This window comes from Psittacula echo, assembly GCF_963264785.1.
Source record: "Psittacula echo genome assembly, chromosome: 5".
Taxonomy (NCBI): domain Eukaryota; kingdom Metazoa; phylum Chordata; class Aves; order Psittaciformes; family Psittacidae; genus Psittacula; species Psittacula echo.
Window position 1 is genome coordinate 43,954,106 of NC_137739.1, and position 19,668 is coordinate 43,973,773.

General features: G+C 41.1%; 1 protein-coding gene across 1 annotated transcript in view; it reads right to left on the reverse strand.

The window, feature by feature from the left end:
- Positions 1–15,802, reverse strand: part of SPRED1 (sprouty related EVH1 domain containing 1) — a gene marked incomplete at its 3' end in the record, with an annotated part of 60,302 nt that extends 44,500 nt beyond the window's left edge. The window contains exon 1 of the mRNA XM_080618479.1: positions 15,673–15,802. Coding sequence (XP_080474605.1) covers positions 15,673–15,704 — 32 coding nt within the window. The 5' untranslated portion in view covers positions 15,705–15,802. The remainder of the gene's footprint in view (positions 1–15,672) is intronic.
- Positions 15,803–19,668: the final 3,866 nt, after the last annotated feature.

Genomic DNA, 19,668 nt, shown 5'->3' on the forward strand with positions numbered 1-19,668 from the left:
TAACAATGCTAATCATACCAGACCAGTCCCAAAGAAACACTTCCGCCACACTACTGAATAATCAGCATATGCCTGCAACTAGAACCATCTTTTTATGCAATCACTTGGGCTTCAGTCCTGCAAAAATTTAAATATATCACTCTGAGTAGACCTACAGATCTCTGTGGAAGTCTGTAGAGTTTATCACACACATAAAAGCTAACACATATTTGTAAGTCTTGAAGGATAATTGCTTTTGGCAGAATATAAATAACATTGCTCTAATGTGTTTCAGCATCATGGTCTCCTGCATTAAGAACCAGGTGTTCTGGTGAAGCCTGTCATTCTTCATATAAAGAGTGGCAGATGCATAGCCCACAGAGACATTTAAACTTCCCTTTGCATTTTCTTCAAAGTTTCAGAATAGTGTTTGGGCATTATTTAAAAGTAGCAAGAAAGCTAACAAATGAAGCTGATACAAATTGCCTAGAAATGCTTTCTTACTAGTGCCATGCATACCACTGGTGGGACCGGAGGCAATTCTTAGACAAACTATCTATAGCTTCCAACACTTCCAAACAGTACACCAATATAGGCTGTGGAGTTTACTAGGTATTTTTCCACAACCCAGAGCACTGGGTGACAGTGAAATAACTCAATATGAGAAGAAGTCTTAATAAGGGATTCTAATGTTCACTGTACTATAACTCAATGAAAAAGCTTAAAAGACGCTACAAGAAGAGCTTTCAGATAGCAAGACAGGCATTTGAAATAATTTTAGAAACTTAATGCCAGTAGTTTGCCTAATTGACTTTAAAATGCATATCTAAAACTAGGCCTTAGATTTCTCTCCTTGTCAGTCTTCTTTATCTTTTCAGCATTGTCTTACTGTCTCTACTGCCTTTCATTTTAACTCCTAGCAAGAATAAACTTGAGCAAAGAATAGGAACTTTGGTAACTGTCAATGACATTGAGAATTAAAAGAATGGTATATATCACCTCTTGCAGTCACTACTGCTTCTGCAAGCCCAGCTGGAACAGAAGATCTGTCTTGGCAGAAGGCCCAGCTCTAATAAGGGGAAAGGAATGAATATATTTTCTAGACATTGGTAGCTCTTACAGCAAGGTTTACTTTTGTCCTTCCATTCCATCCCCCCTTGTTATTCAATACCTTAATCTCTCTAATCCCACCACAAAAAACAAAAAAAAAACCCCAACCAACCTAACAAACAAACAAACAAAACCAACCCAAAACCAACAACCCCAAAAAAACCCAAAAAACAAGCAAAGACCCACCAAACAAAAACCAGGAGTTTCACTGATGATATACCATAAAGATTTTACAGCTGAGAAAGTGCTGCATGCAACAGCAGTCCAACAATGCTAACAGCAATGAGGGGGAAAAAAGTTAATTAAAATACTCAGCAGCTCTCTCAAATCTGTGATTTCACATTTACAGCTTGTAACTGGCCCAAATAATCAGTTAGAAATTCCTTGCATCAATCGGTTTCTATTAAGCACATTTTATTTTGTGCATAAAAATGACACAGATCCACAGGTAAATTGGATAGACAGATTTTAAAGTACTGACCTAACTCTTTATCAAGAAATCCTTTGTTTGCATCTCAGATGTATCTAGTGTAAAGTAGCATCTCACAAAAATCAAACAAACAAACAAACAAAACCTCACAAAAACCCAAGTATTAATGGGCCAGCCCTGAATGTCCTTGTTTAAGGCAAAGCCCAAGAGCACCAAAACCTCCCCATCTCCCTTCTCCTGCTAACACACTACTTTAGCATCAGAAAGCAAGCAGATGACACTGACATGACCATAAATTCAATGCATTTCCTAACAAAGCTGAATTACTTAATTTTTTTCCCTAGAATATCATGCTTACCATTTTATCTCATCACCTTATTCACGAGATTCTTGTGAGACACACTGTTTCAAGAAAAGAAATACCTATGCAGTACATAATGTTCTGAAATACTGTTTAGATGCTAGGACTACTTTCAAGTTCTAACATTCAAAGATGAACAGCACACTATACCAAAAGATTAAAACTGAACAATCTGGCATAGCAATTTCAGTTCACTTCAACTTCTCAATGCCTGAAAACACACTTGTACTAAGAACAGATAAGCCATCCAAAACTAAATTGCTGCTAAAGTAAAATGAGGTCCTACCAAACAAACAAATGTCTAAGTTTTCCACTAAATAATCAAGAAACAAATAATGTATTTCAGCTTAAACTTCTTGATGAGGAAACAGATGCATGTGGAATCTAACCAAGTATAGCAAGCAGAAAAGTCAGACAAAGGATTGCCAGATCCTTTAAGGCAATTCTTACTGTTTTATATAAAGCATTAACACGCATTAATATTAAGGTAATATCAGCATTAACACCTTAATAAATTATAGTACTAAATTGCTATTAATTTCTGATGTCCTCGGAACACTTTGTGCAGATATTAATTGCATCTCTGAAGATCTTTAGGATCTCAGTTATCAAATTTCTTCAACATTCTTAAACAGAGATTTCTAACCTCCCAGAAAGGAGAAACCATAGCTGACCCCTTTGTAGTTTTATCAAGTAGTTCTGAACCATGATCTGCCTTGTCACAAAAACTTCCCCAAACCATTTCAAACCACAGATCTGCTTTAAAAAGCAACAAGTGAGCAGTTAAGTTCAGTGGATTTTAAATAAATCTACTCCCACTCTCCCTCATTAACTGATCTCTACTGTAAATTTGCTTTAGATGCTTTAGATGGTTAACTGTATAGAGACAAAGTTACTTTGTGTGTCAAAACGACAGCACGGTACTATTTATTTAGTGGAACTGGACTTGTCAGTGTTAGTAAATCACAAGGCATTAATGGAATCCTTTGTATTTCTATCTTAAATGGCTTGTGTACTTATACAACTTTTGCTTACTCTGAAATACTTTACAAGTTGACAAGAAAGAATCTGAACACACCTCCCTCAAAAAAAAAAAAAAAAAAAAAAATCCTAAACCCATTCTGAAGAGTCAGATTATGTAAACAGTCTATAAAAAAATATTATTGTAAATGCACCCATAGCAGGTATCAGATACACCACTACAGAAGTTCATATGGTTTGGGGAGGGTGCATTTATAAAGTAGTTCAGACTTATATCTCAAAAAACCCCACAGAATTACAAAGATTTGCTTGTGAGTACCCTTTTCTCAACAGTTTTACAAAGGAACATCAACTTCTAGATCTTCAAAGTTACAGACAGATAATTTAATTCAATCCCAAATAGTATCATTAATACTGAATTCAACTCGATTCCTGTGGATCTTTGAACCTCACTTGTAGCAGCCTCAACCACCAGATTCAACAACTGCTGCTGCAAGGCTACATATTGAAGTGAATAAGCCACACACAAAGCATTTTCTATTCTGAAGGGAATTGTATGTAATGGAACTCACAAGACTGAAGATCAACAAACGGAAGTTTTATCACTAGGAAAAAATCCCAAGCCACAAAAAAACCCCCCCAAAAACCTACAGAAGTAATGCATAATCCTCCCAACTTCTGTCAGATATTACAGTAATTTCCAATAGTGAAGGCATACAAATACTACCTGATTATTTAAAACTTCAGATATATCTGAGCTTCTTGTGACTCTACTGGAATAATGCACAAAGAGAACTTCCTGCTTTTTGACCAACCTTGTTATTGACAAAGTCAAACAGAAGCAATTCCTGACAAAATTATTTGCTGAGCTATAATAACACCTTGCAGAGGAAAGGAAAAATAGTCTGCTGGAGAACACCATTTTCCAAGGTAAATAAAGACAACAAAAGTTGCATCCTACTGAAGACACAATACAACTAAATTGAATTTCTTGGTTAATGATAAAAGCTTGAATAGCATCCTTCAGTTTAGAGTGTTAAAACTGTATTTCTCAGGAATCAAATATATCATTTTATTATATAGACAAAATAAAAGAATATCTGTCTCAGACAAGGAATACCAAAACTGGACAGAAAAAAAAAAAAAAAAAAATTTCTTTCTCACCAAATACACCCTAGATCACAGATATGAATGCTGCAATAGGGAAATGACAGTTATACTCTCTCCACTGTAAAATATCTAAACTGTAAGTTGGACAAGAAACAAAATGTAAAAAGCAGATACTTTCTACACAGGATGCAACTATTTCTGCACTATCTGGTTGTAATTGCCTTGGAAAGAAACTGTGAAGCAAGCTCTGATAAGCTGGCCAAAATTACTCCTGCCCTTAAGAAGTTACACTTGTTCCTTCTTTTGGCATCAGAAAGTTAGTTAGGATACCTCTTGAAACTTCTCTACTGAAATGATCTTTTCCTGAAGCACATGGAGAGATTTGGATCACCATGCCTTATTTGGGATGATACATTGATCAAAGCTCATTGTTTGCACCCTTCAGTTGGAAGGAGCGTGAGGGCCTTAAAGCTTACTTAAAAGGTTTTATTTCATTCACTGAGCTTCAGTTGTGGGATCAAGCTCATGCAGCACAGACTTGCTGAAAGCCAATCCTGTACCTTCCAGTAGCTGCTCAGGTCTAAAAAACCAGCTGAAGTAACAGATATAGTAAACTTATTTCCAATCATTCCATAAGTCTAATCCATACATTTTGCTTTTGTTTTGAAAAGCTACACACATAGCTGTAGTTCTACTTCAGGAAGATTTGATCACAGTCATAAAAAGTTGAATTTTCTGCAGTAGAGAAGTCTCTCAGCATTGATTTTCAACAATACTGCAACTTCTCCTTTCAACGCTGAAAGAAGGATGAACTTGCAGGCCGTGGGAAGCATTCTGTCTTTCTTCAGCAAAGGAAACACATCTTTTTATTTAGGTTATGTTTTTTATGTTCCAGAGTGGCAAAACCCAAGCTTCTTGCTAGCACTGCTGAAGGGTAAAACCCTGGTATTAAGACCTATGAGGGTGCTCAGTGGGCCGGTCAAAATATCTTGAAGAGACAATAACCAGTGTCTTATTTTCCAGAGAAGCCTTTCAGGATAAGCTATATGAGAACACTGATTCAGAGAAATGCTCAGAAAAATGCTTCCTAAAATGCTAAAACCAAAACTAACAAGGATAGCTCTCTCTAACAGGCAACACACTTCAAAACACAGAAAGATACACTACTTTCAGCAGTAAAAAACAACCCAAACGAACCCAAATAACTATAAAAAACAAACAATAAAACATAACAAAACCAAACTTCTCTCCCCCCCCAATCCAAACAAACAACAAAAAAACCAAACACAAAAGCCCCAAAATAGTTAATAACAAAATAACTAATTTAGGAAAACTATAGTTTTAAAAAGGTACAGCAGGCAAGAGAGGGAGAACTCTAATTAGAAAACTAAGCTTACTGGTTTTCCCCTAGTTAACAACTTACTCCAGAAGGAGAATAAAGGCCCCCATAGGAAACTACCCTTTACTAAACTATAGCACTCCAAATTCCTGTCTTGTTCTGGAACAGCTTCCCTGAATAGACTTGTTCTTCATCCAGAATTCAACTAACAGCTGAAGAAGAGCTCATGTTTTCTACTTTGCTTCAGGGGAAGGACTGTGGACATATTCTCCCTTTGCAAGATTTGCAGGCAGCCATAACAGAGAAATAAAAGGTAGTGATATCCTGCACTGTGAATCTAGGAACTTCAAAGAAAAACAAACCTGGTTTTGTATCAGGGACAAACATTCAACGCGCTTGCACAAGCATCACCTTTATGCTGTGCACAGCACCTGAAGTGTATCATATAAGGCACTTAAAAGCACATGATAAGGCAACATTACTGCAACTTCTGAAACCACCTCCAAAAAGTCCTCTTCACCTCCAAACAATCTGAAAAAACAGAGAAGCATCTAATCGCGTAACACAAGATTCCCTCAGCCTGCCTGTAGCCAAGAGGCTGGGGTGGAGGTATGGTCACGGACTCAATTTTCAGCACCCCAGGCAAACGCTTAACTGATTTCTACAAATCCTCCATTACCTAACTCGGGGTCATTAACATGCACGATTCTTTTCCATCACCATAGTAACAAAGCAGGTACATTTTAAGGTGCATATGGGGGCTCTTCTAGAGGATGTGTCAAGTTGAATACAGCTAAGACAATATAAGATACTTTAAGCTAGACCCGTTCAGTACAAATACAGAAAGCATGAACGTACTGTGATAGAGATTATCACAGGATTGTTTAAGCAATGGTTACACATCCATTAAAAAGTTTTCTGGAGGCTGAAAGAAGTAGAAGATGAAGCAAGATTTAGTCAGGACATTTATGGGCCTTAATGCATACGAACAGCTGTGCAATAACAGCCTGATTTTAGACTCCTCAACATCTTCAGGAACCACAGAGCAGAACATAGTAAACATTTTTAAGAACAATATGGTTTACATATCAATTTCCATTAAAAAAAATCTAATTAGGAAAACACATTTACTGATTAAGAAATCACAAGCAACTGGCATTTTAGTTTCAATGACAGCTGCAAGTACTTTGCACTTACATGCCTGAAGTATGACGCTATTCCTGTAGGACACACAAGGACACCACAGAAATCCAGTCTTAATGGAAACCTGTATGTAAGGTGCCTCCATGGCAATTATGGTCATACATGTCAACAGCCTAACCAGCTCTGTGCGACTGACATCCCACGGTGGCATGACTTGCTCATAACAGATGTCATTATTGCCTTAAAAGAACCAAACCAAAAGTCCAACATTACTAAAACAATTTCTCATACTACACTAGAAAGAGCTTCCAAACTGGGAGAAAAACAACAAAACCAAACCAAACAGAAAACACCACCAAAACCCAACTTTCAAATAGGAAGAAATAAGAAAATCATGCCAGCAAAAGCATGCAAGAAATATACTACGAGTCCGGTTAGAGTAACAGCAGTATTACCAACTGAAATACTCCCACAGTTGAAATGGGAGGATTAAAGACTAAAACCAGACTAAACTGCAGAAGCAAACAAACAATAAAAAACCTCAACCCCTAACAACCCCTAACTAACTTAGAACATTGCCTTACTTTTCAGTATTAGTAGTTATAGAATTTTAGCACTTATTAAGACGCAGTCTTCAATTTCGCAGCACCACCTGTGTGTGATCAGAAAGTACAGTCCTCTCTGGCACAGGATGAGCAGCAAACGAAGCAAGGGGCTGAAAAAAAGGAAATGTGTGTTTCCTAGCATTGAAGGTTTGTGAGCGGAGTGCAGGCAATCTGATCATACTCCTGGCTCTGTCTCATTATCAAAATCATCAAAATTCATGCCCCCTGGCCACATGGATTATATCTGCACAAACAATCTCAGTTTTCAGGCCTGACAATTCTCAAGCATTTAATTTTACAACTTTACATTCCCTTAGCACTCTCATCATGTGCACACTGGTACCAGCCATCATATATCATAGTTTCTTCTACAATTGTTTGGGATTTTTTTGGGTTCATTTTTCTTCTTTCCTAAAAAAAAAAAAATTCTACGTTTTAAAAAAAAATTCTACAAAATTAAAGTAAAAGACAGCAACCCCAGTGCTTTTTCTAAACAACATCAGTAGCACAGATCAGTAACATCTGAACTACAAGTGGAACTTGTAATAACATAGATAACTAAAAGAGGGGAGACTCACGCTGGACATGAGTAAAAAATTCATTACAATGAGGGTAGCAAAATACTGGCACAGACTGCTCAGAGTGGTGGTGGATGCACCATCCATGGAGACATTCAAAGCCAGGCTGAATGTGGTTCTGGGCAACCTGATGTAGTTGAAGATGTCCCTGCTCATTGCAGGGTGGTTGGAGTAGATGACCTTTGAAGGTCTCTTCCAAACCAAACTGTTCTATGATTCTATGAACTGCTCCCTGAAGAAGGCACAAATGTACCTATTTCAGTTCTACCCTACTAGGAAACGTCCAATCTATCTATTCCTGGTCCTAAAGGGAGCAAAGACCAGTGATTAGCAACAGTAATTAGTGCTTAAAAACACATAGGTTTGGTACATAAGGTCAGCCACTTACATAGATTAAAAAACCCAAAACAAACCACAACTACCCATTTTAAAAGTGTAATAAACCTCACCTCTAGATCCTGAATTACCTCCTTTACACCCTTCAGAAATGCATTCCTGCCCAAGCTGCAACACGCAACAGGCTCAAGCTGCTATCACAGGCTTCATATTACAACATGCTACACTGGGATCCAGAGTGAGCTTGCCGCTCACAGAAAGATATACCTAAGGCACAGAGTACTTTATCACATCTGAAGGAGTGAAAAGTTTCTAGGAAGCTACATGAATATTCCTAAATCAGAGCAGACTCTCTACTCCCACCTTTCCCTACCCTTACTTAAATCCTTTGAAAAAGTTAAAGAGAGAAATCCCTTCTGCCCTCAAGGTTTATACCACTTCACCAAAACAGTTCTGCACAATTTCTGAAAGAGAAAAAAACCCAGGCAGGAATCCTCATTGAGAATTATATTTCACCAGTTTTGGGTTTATTTAGGAAAGGCAGGCAGTCTCAGTAACAATTTTTACTAACCCGTACCCCAGTTTTCAGTAATTACTTGCTTTATTAGTGAAATTCTCAATGCTTCTTGTTGCTACACTTGTTTATTCACAGCACCTGACTTTATCAAAACTTTACTAAAACTGAAATAAATCAGTTTAATCTTTTGCCTTGACAAACTTCAGTTAGTGTAGCAACTCGTCAGTACAAGTCAAAGAAAAAGGGTAACTGTCAACCCTTGTCAGATCATCTTCGAGAAAAACTTATTAAACATATATTTGGTACCATTTTTCTAGTTTCTTAAAGAAAAAAAGAAAAAGAAAAGAGAGAAAAGGAAAAAGGACAACTCTTCCACAGACCTGACACTTGCTTTCACAAACCGTTCAAGCCAGACATTGGTTTTTATCACAAATATTTTATTGGTCTTTATCACAAATAGCAGTAGTCAAAAATTTCAAACACAAGAATGAATACATCTGGGGAGGTGTATTCATTCGTGAAGGAGGAAAAAAAAAATTACTACTTCATTTTTCAGTCAGTTTAGATGTTTCTACAGCACACATTTGGAGAATTGTGTACCTCACGCAGGAAGAATATTTTCTTCTGAATGGAAGTTTGGTATCAGGCAACAATGCAGCATGGAGCACAGTAACTGCTGAAGTTTCTATGGCCTATTTTCCCTGTTTGTATTGAAGTATTTACCGTCATACGACAGCAAGTTATTAGAGAAAAAAAATGCTTGTGATCTTCTTGCATATATAATGCATTTATCGTCATTATATTGGGACATTTTTCTTATTTTCCCCATCTTATTTGGGAATTTGGGCCTGCAACTGTGTGTAGCAAGTCAGTTATTATTTAATAAGAACACATTCATAAATAATTTTAGTACTTACAGCACTCAAATGCACATCTTTTGTCCCCTAGCATATCTAAAGATTTATTGGCTAGTTGAGATTTTTTTAAATTCTTTTCTTGTTATAGGTACAAAGAAAACAGTGAATATAAATAAATGAATATACATTATTTTAACACACTGGTATCACAGATAGCAGCATGACCATTGCGTAAGTGATAAGCTTGAAAAGATGTGAAAACACATGCACTTAAAATGTCTGCTTATTTCCTACAAGGAAGTGCTTCTCAATGCCATCATTGTCTTACAGACCGATTCTCATGACACATATTTGTCAAGTATGAGAGATACCATGTTTACCATAGACTATAAAATATGTTACCACATACAACATAATACTACCTCACATATGAGAAAACACACAGGGAGTAATGCCAGCCAACAGATTTTACTAGATCAGAGTCTAAGCACTAGCAAAAAAAACAACGAAAAAATCTTCTCTTAGGGAGTACAGGAAAAGCGAACACAACAAATACACGTACTGCCATTGTCTAAAGTCTAGAAATATATGTTAACATGGCATACCGAGAGAGCAGCCAGTCCCCTTCCTTCCCTCAAAACCAAACACTGCTGAAGATTATTTCTGCTGAGTATCAAGACTGGTTAGAAGATACACCTAAAAAAGTATTAGAAAGTATAAAAAAAATGTTGCAAATATGTTTACATCTTACTGAATTTTAATTGTAATATTTGTGCCACATTAGTCACCAATAACTAAATAAATACTTCACGACTAGAAGTGCTTTCAGAAAGAGGAATGCATATTTTCAAGGGAGAGAAAGGAGGAACAGATTTTGTATTTTCAGGGACCATTTTTTTTTGTTTACAACCAATTCCAGCCATTCAGTGACTGTGCAAACTGTGCTAGTTAAAATTTGCTTGCTTAAATATTGTTGCACATTAGAACAAAGAGGGAAAAGACACAGATAGCTCCTTTTCAATATAACGCTAAAGAAACTGGGATCCTCAAAAACATGTCAACTCCCAGCCATCTTCCAAATTCCTTTAAGGAAGCTGCAACACATTTCAATTGAGAAAGAAGAGTAACAGGGAGAAAGCAGACATTTAAACACTAGAACACCACCATTTAAGCCAAAATACATTGCATGCCATATCACAGTTACATTTTTTTAATCAGGGAGTAACAACCAAAAAAGACAAGAATATTTCCTTTGTCTCCTCTTTAAATTTGTGTCAATATCCTAAAAAGTATTTTTTGTTTCTGATGTTTCTCATATCCCATCAAGTCATCATCAATGCATACGACTTTTCCAGACATACACAAGACTGGGTAAAATGCAAAAATGCCAGTGTTAGGACTAAAACCCACTAGGAATGCCCTCTGCTTTAATCCCATGACTTCTTATCCTATCAAGATGTATTTCTTTCAAGAAACACCTCTACTTTTGAAACACAGGCTGGTGTCTTCACTGTCACTTAACACTTCAAGAACATTAAATTTTAATTGAATAAACAAGGGAAACACTCAGCATTTTTTTAATTCAAGTATTATCGCTGGCTCCAGTTATGCTAAAATATCCAGAAAATATTTTTCTGCAATACCACAGTAATCAAGAAATGCTGCTAAGGTGAGCCCTTTTTTTGCTAAAAAACAAACAAACAAACAAACAAACAAAAAAACCAAAAAAAAAAAAAAAAAAAACCCAACAAAAAAACCACCCAACCCCCCTCCCAATCAACAAAAACCAACAAACAAAAAACCCAGAACAAAACAACCCCCCTGACTCAAAGATTATATAACATGCAAATATAGTTTCACCTTCAAAATTGTGTCATGTAACATAAAGCCAAAGAGACAGCAAGAAGCAGTTCATAAGACTGGAAAAGTCTCCCCAGGACTCTAGAGGAGCCATTCCCCCAAAAGAAAATATATCATGGTTGCAATGATTTCATATAATCACTTGGTTTAGAAGATGCTTTCCTTAACAAAAATAAAATTTTGCCTCTTTTTACAAATTACATTAAGGGATGAAGAATTCCAAAGCTTATAGATATGTCCTAAATAGCAGAAAGAAAATTAGCCTGCTGAAAAGTGTTAAAACCCTCCCAGAGCTAATAAAACCAAACTAGCTGGCTTTACTTTCTGCCATATGATTTCATGTTCATCTTTCAGTATTTAGGCATGTAATACAGGAAGTTCTGAAGCACAAATGAAGCATAAACAGCATTTTCATAAATACTGAAGAAAGACGTGAAGATACCAAATATTTTAAAAATTTAGTTCAGCTTTACTTTTGAAATCAACACTGAGGATATTTATAACATCATAATCTAGAAGCTGTTAAACAAATAGCATTAGTATATATCTGTGTTTCTTTAATTTATAATCTCTTTAACTATCTAGGAAAATGAGTATAAGATTACCTATATTTATGTAGCAAAATAATTAGCACATGATAGTCTGAGTTTGTAAAAGTAAAGTACATAAAACCAACTCTGAATATAATTCAAAATCATAAGCATTCCCTGAAAAAGAAAGAGGCCACCTGCAATACAGAGGAAAGTAAACAAGCCAATAAAGCAGCATGCCTACTTTTCAATAGCAGCAACTCAGACTCCATCTTAAGTCTGTCATCATTCATCCCTGCTGAATGAGGACTACGTAAGGTAACAATCATTCTGTTTCACCTAACACTGAAATTCAGTAGCATTTATAGACAGCAATAAAACCTGCCACCAAATCAGGAATTTTGGTAGAGTGCTTGCTGACCTGTCTGCTTTGACATTATTATGTTAAGTTGCATAAACAGCAATTTGACCCATAAATCCCACTAATTCCTTCCTTTAGAAACTGACAGTATTTGTGAACACTACATTGTGTTCATGCTGACCACAGTGACTGCAAAACACCACTGGGGAGGCAAAAGGGGGAGGTAAAATTATCTGGAAGCACAGAAATACTCTCATTTAACTAATAACTAACTGACAAATACAAAAACATATTAAGAACCGTGTGAAAATCACCAACGAGGACTCATTCATGGCAATCATAATTTTTCATATGGCTGCCTTCCAGATGTTCACGGCTGACAAGAAACCTAGTAGTTCTTAAGGCAGCTTTTTTAATTGATCTTTTTCACTACCAGTGAGAATCTAACATTATTAACTGAGGTCAAACTCTAGATGCCACAAATATTTATATCTTACTCCATAACATGAAGTTTTATAAACAAAGAATAATGCTCAATTACCAGAATACTCCCAGAAGCCACAATGACACAAAATGCATTGCAAAGTACCCATATTTACCCTTATATGCCAAGAGATTTGTTAATGAATTCAAGGCCAGTGATGTCGCCAATTATATTGATAAAATTAACACCATAAACTTTTAATATATGATGACTTTCAATTGGTAGATCCGCCTTATTTTCACAAATGGTTGTTTGGAGTTTCAAGCATATTTCCCAGTCATTTCAAGTGACACACTTGTGCTACGTGCAAAAATCAACCAAAGAGAAATGACAACTCTGGCCTCACCAAAAATGCTGTCAAAAAAAAAAAAAAAAAAAGGGCAACTGAAACAGAGAAAAGCGATATTTTTCTTATTTTTATTCTGATATTCTCATAACCAAAGTTAGAAGAATCTATTATTTCAGAAAAAGCACTGTTTATAGTGTTTTGTAAGGTTATACACATTCAGCTTTATAACACTGAGTTAACCCAAACCAAATACTGTACATGAGCTTTCCTTTCTCATTTTAAGTAAAGATTAGTAATCTTTCAGGTATTCCCTTAGGTTGCACTACCAACAAAGACTTCTCCACTCCATAAATGTATAATTAAAGACCAGTTTAGTGTAATTTGTTAAGATAATGAAATAGTGTATTCATGAGCAGTGAATATCACCATTTTAACACTGGCACCACAAAACAGCTGCATCAAAAAATTACACTGTCTGCTTCAGGAATGCTTCAGCACCAAGTTTCATTCAATTTGTTGCTGGTTTGTTTTTGTTGGTTTTTTTTTTTTTTTTTTTTAATTTTAAAAATACTTAAAATCAAAGTTAATGCACTGACCTCTAAACAGTTTCTGCCATATTAAAACATTTCTCTGTTATTTCAGAGGTTTCTTCAGCCACGGCATAGGTTAAGGAGAAATGGCGATAACTAATCTCCTGCAAAATCCTCAATGCAAACAGGGGAAAAAAAAAAAAAAAAATCAAACCAAACCACAACTGCATTGCTGATTTCTATCAATTTAGTTGTCTTCACTGTTACCTGCATTTTATAACAGGCAGTATTTTCAGATGTCTCATTTGGTACGACCGGTTTCCTTCCTACACTATGCAGATATCTTGCAGATACAAGACGGTATTGTTCAATAAAATGTAAATTGCCCAAAATGTATTAACATACTGTCTTGAAAACACGTTCACAATAATGACTATAATCTTCAATACTTTGGTTTTGAGTCAGTGTCTGGAGGTGAAAATATTTCAGCGTTTTATGAATAAAACTCTTCCTTGCTTAAATGTTGGACGGCACAGCGACAACGCGCTTCCGAACTAATGCTCCTTTACAAGAAAACGACAAACACACGCTATGAAAATGCCCACCCCCCATCTTTAGTGCGAGCTCCCCTGCTCGCAGCCATGAGCCTTCTTTCTGCCGCCCTCTCCGCTGCGCCTGCCGGCCTGGCTCCTCTCCCTTCCCGTGCAGGTCTGATCCGCGGAGCTGCTGAATGCAGAGGCTGTGCTGCACTGTGAATGGACAGCCAGGTATTTTATGAATGGAGCGGATCACGTGCTCCCAGCACCTCCCCGAGCTGATATTTCCCACATAACTGTGTCAACAACCAGCGCGCAGCACATATTAATACAGCCGGTCCTGGAGACCTTCCTCTGCCGGATGCGGGAGGGTCCCTGCACCGTAGCAGCAGCTCGGGGCACTCTGCAGGGCAGGTTCTACCGCAGGTCAGCCGCGATGACGGCAAGGGTTGGTTGGTTTTTTTTTCCTGGTTTTTGGTGGTTTTTTTTTTTTTTTTTTTTTTTTTTTATGAATGGAGATTGTGGTATGCAAATGAGAGCGATTCACAAAAAAGGAAACATGGCGGCGGCCCTGGCTCCCCGCTCTCGGCCCCGCGGGCGCCGCAGCAGATTCCCCGGCCCGCCCCGCGTCCTGCTCCGCGATCAGCAGCGCGGAGATCCCCAGGCCCACTGCCCCTGCCCGCACCGCTCCCCTGGGGCCGGGCCGCCACGCTTCGGCGAGCGCCAAGGAAGCCAGGCAGGCTTTACTGCGGAAGGCAGCGAAGCGGGTAGCGCCGCGCTCCCGCCGCGGAGCCGCTCGGCGGCCGCTGTCGCCCAGACGCACCAACGACGGGCGCGGGGCTGCCTTCTCTCCGCCATGGCCGCGGCCACCACCCGCATCATTCATAAAATCGGCCCGAGCCAACGCCGGCACCTCAAGTCGTAACGCTAAGGCTCGGAGACTGCAGCGAGCGACCTTAAACGTCCCGATCGCAGCCAAAGTTTCAAAATACTTCATGTTCGTTCTTCAACGCCATAAAGAACTCGCTTGTTTCCTTACAAGCATTTATCTCCTCCGACCCAAAATGTATTTCAAAAGACAGACTACATGCAGGGGGATACAACCGCACACACACACATACTCTCTGGATTTCCTCCAAACCAGTCACATTAAAAATATTGAGAGCCTTGAACTGTCCCCTTCCTCCTAAAATAATAATAAAAAAATAAAGAATTAAGATCCCAAGTGCTTATTAACAGAGAAAAAAAAAATGCTCCAGGGTAGGTTTTAGCTGTATTTACACTGACTGACTCATCCAATTAAAATTCAGGAGCAGTTTCCTGCAGGATGAAGCTCCCACACACTAGTTTCCATGTGAAATATCTACAAGTAATAGGATTATTATCAGAGGTAGTACGTGCCGATACCTCCCTGGGCATTCGAAACCCTTCCCCCTCCCCCAAGACACTGTCGTTACCTGCACCGTTTTCTATCGGGCTTTAACTAAAGCACGCTTTTCTGACCCCCCGCTCGCAGCCCTTCTAAACCAAGCCCCTTCACAAAGACAGAGCTTCAGGGCTTCCATGGACGCGAGCAGAAATGCGCAGTACGCGCAGGGGGAGGCCAGGACACGTACGTGCGCAGGCAAAGGCCCCCGCGGGCATGGAGCCGCGGGACGCGCCGAGCCTCGGCCCTATCCCGATCCCGAACCCGGGGGGAGCCACCGCTGCGGCGAACAGGGGGAACGGCCGCTTACTCGTTGTTAGAAGTCGCCGTCTCTTCGCTCATTTTCTCCTCACCGCGATCCGACAGGGAGACGGAGCAGCACCGACTCAGCCAGGGCGCAGCCAGAACTCACCAGAAACTTCACCATTGTTACCCCCCGGGCTGCCGCCCCCGGCCAGGCCCGGGCAGCGCCGAGAAGGGGGGGAGGAGGAGGGAAAACGGTGGGGTGAACGATCTTTATCCTGGAAACACGAAATCCTGTTGTCCGGCACTGCAGCGTATTTCCCTTGTCTTTAGAGATGACGATGATGATGGTGGTGAAGGCAGTGGTAGAAACAGCAGCAACAACCACGGATCTTCTGCTCTTGAGCTGCTTCCAGCTAAAGGGGGACAGAGCGGCAGGGACGAGGGAGGGCTCCGCGATGCAAAAAAATGCACCGCACCGTCCTCCCGCTGCAGCTCATCTCCCGTTGCAGCTGCCTTCAGTGCTGCTGCTGCTCTCCTCCTCCTCCCGCTGCTGCTCAGCTGCCTCCCTCGCCCAGCCGGGGCAGGAGGCGGCAGAAATTCCTCCAGACACTGGAGCCGCCACAGGCAGGGGCAGGCGTGGAAAGTGGGGGGGAGAAGGGGGGCCGAGCGGCTCGGCTAGGCTCTCCCACCCCCTCCGAGGCGACGCCGAGCACTGCGGAGGGAGGACGAACCGACCCCACGGAGAAGGCTGGTGACGGGGGGAGGGAGACGTTTTAAACCAACCCCGGGGGTGGGAAGCGGGGGGGGGACGGAGGAGAGGGAGGATGCGTCACGGCTGTTTGTGTGAAGAGCGGAGCGGGGAGCCTGGGAGAGAGAAGCTGCTAGGGTCACAGAGGAGCCCTGGCCGCAGGACGAGGGGCACGAGAGGGAGGAAGCCCGCGGGGAAGTTCAGCGGCCGCGCTCCCTCCTCGGCAGCAACTCCATTAGCTACCGTCTCGGCTCCTCGCAGCCGCCTCCGCCTCCTCCTCACAGGAAAACTGGGCGGAAGCGTTGACTTCAAGCTTCTTCCGCCGCCACAGCTTGATCCAAAATAACCACGGGAAAAAGGGAGGCGGGAGAAGAGGGAAGAACGAGGGGAAGAAAGTAATCCCCTTGACCCTGAGCCCGCGCCGGACGCATCCGCGCCGCCGCCCTCCCCGCGGCGCCCGCCGCTGCCCTGAGCTCGAGTTTCCTGAAAGTAGTTCCCTTCCCGCGGCGCTGCCTCATGCGCTCCCTAACCGCCGCCTCCGCTGCAAACGCGCTCACGGCGCCGCGGAGGGATACAGGAGCTGTCCTACTGTCGCCGTCCTTCCTGCGCGGAGGTCGCAGGGCCGGCAGCGCGGGGAGACCCGAGGGTGTTACTTTCGTCCCATCAGTTCCTAGCCCTTCCTGGCCCAACCGGGTCCGGCCCAGCGCTGCCCAGGCGGGGCGCGCGGCTGGCGGCGCTCTTCAGCGCGGGGCCGCGCAGACCTCGGGGCAACCGCTGCGGACCGGACCGGGGCGGGCTCGGGGAGTGACGGGCTCGGGGGCCATCTCCTTAGGTGCCGAGGGGCTTGGGGCAGGCGCGGCAGATCACTGACGCGTTGGGATTCCACTCTTTTGACTACTTCTCTAAGCCGAAGCGTGCGGCAGCCCCTGGGGAGCGCGGGGTCTGGCGAGTCGGAAGCCCGTGTCCCATTCCTGGTAGCTGGCGCCGGTATCGCTTCCCTCAGCCAGCCGTGCGGCGGCGAAGCGGATGGGCGGGCGAAACAGGAGGTGCGGCCGCGTTAATAGGGATCTCCGCTGCTCTGAGGGGTGCCATGTAAGTGTGGTAGCAGAGTACGTCCCTGAACGAGCGGTGCGAAGATCACCGCCGCCTCTTGGAAGAGGAGGGAGCCCTTCCGTACCGAGTTCTCTTAACTCTGGAAGCCTCAGCGCGATTCTAGCTGGGTGTCGGCATCGGGGTGTGTACGAAACCCTGACCTGGTCCTTTTCTAAATACACGCTGAAATTGAGACATTTGTAGTTGACCCCGGTAAACAGTGAAATGAAGCAGCAGCAACAGAACCTAAATCCCTTTACAAGAGCTTGAAAAGTAAATGTACCGCTTGATCTGTTGGAGAAGTGGAGCAGTGCTCCCCAAGGACCTGAAAATCATGAGTCAGACCATCAAGTAAATGAGGTTATAATAAAAGATTATATTGTGGTTTTGTCTGTCGGTTGGATTTTGATTTCTTCCTGCCTAGTCTTCGCATGCATGCCTGCCAACTGATGCATCTCACTGTCCGAAATTTATGGAGTAAAATATTGTGGCGCTGCTGTAAGAGATGTCGCTTCTTCGGTGCACCTTCGTTACCCTCGGTGTACTCGCTCACTTTTTCACAGCTGCTCTCTGTGAGCCTTCTCTGCCAATGCTAGTCCCATTCTGTTATTTTCCTGTAACTGTGGGATTTCTTCCTAACTCTGGTGGTGCCACAGGAGCAGGAATGAGCTGTTCTCTCTTCCTGTCTGAAAAAGATGAGGTGATATTCCCTTGGCAGTAGTAACACAACTGATTCCTACACTTCCGTAGGTTGGCTGCTTTTCCCAAGGAAGAGAGAGACTGGACCATGGGAAATCAGGAGAAGGAATTTTCACCCTTTCAAGGGAACCTGCAGTGCCTCATGTCATTGTAGGCCGGACTACAAACTTGAGTCATCTGAATGCTCAGAAGCAGGGTTGTATTGCATTTACCAAGGGTATTTGTTAAGGAAAATCTTCCTTTTCACTGAAGTTTCGAAGTACCAATTCGTCTATGGGTCTTAATGGTGTCCAAAGATTTTTCTTGAAGGCTTCTGTCACGGACAGGACTCAGTCGGAGATCAATGTGATCAGACAAAGCCATTTATTATAGAAAACTAACTCTTTATATACTATTTCTTAAAGTTGTTTACACTGACTTGGCCCATTGTGAGTGGATACATATCTTTAAGGCACTTAACAACTAACATATAATTGGTTAAGCACAGGTATGAGAACCTGACCTTCGAAGTTTTCCAACAGTCCTCAATTTAGCAACTCAGTAAATTCCAGCTTCTTCTTATCTTGCTGGGATTCTTACTCCCAGTGCCTCACTCCCATCCTCCTTCACCTTTAGTTGTCCCTTGGTTCATGTCGAACTCCATGTAGGCACTTGCTGATCTGGGTATGTGGCCGTTCTTTGCCAGAAAATCATCCACAGGCTTCCTTTTCCTGTGATTGAAAACGGTAAGAAAATGCTGCAGTGAGGAAAAAGCATATATGGTTTCTGTCAGGATTTTAAAGATAAATCTCGTTTTATCTTAGCCCGCAAGAAATACACATTTAATTTCTAGATGTTATGTTTGTTGACATTCCTATGGGTCGAAATTCCATGTTTCTGCAAAAGAGTTCTGCCATAGACGTAATGGAACAATTACAGTAAAAAACAGCTCTCAAGCTCTCTCGATATGATAAAAGCCCTGTAGTGCATTTCAAGCAGCACATATCTCAAACCTGCAGTAATGAAGCTGGCTTCCTTATTTTGGGAGGCTTTGAGAGGAATATTTCCAATTGTTTTGTAAAAACGGCAAAAAATGGATGAGTTATTCATGGCGTAATCTCATCCAAACACTAAAAATACATTACAAACCCATTTTTATGCTATTCTACAGTTCACATAAATCAAATTGAGTATTTGATAGTATCCCCTCAAGGGCTTTGAAAATCAGCTGTGGGGACATAATACTATTCTCCTTAGCAGTGAGATTAGTTTCAGAGAACTTCCTGTCTTGTGACTGGCTGGTAGTGTGACTTCCTGCTAATTTAATTCTGATTTTCTACTGTCTTCAAAATTGAAATATGTAACATTCAGTAAGCTAATGGCTTTATTAAGATAATTTGATTAATACAATCCTGTACAAGAATGCTCAAGAATCAGCTCATTTGGTCAGATGGTGATATAGCTCTATTCAATGCATCTTATAAAAAAGACACAATGATTACAAGAAAGACCATTAATCTGGGTGGATTTCTTTAAATTTCT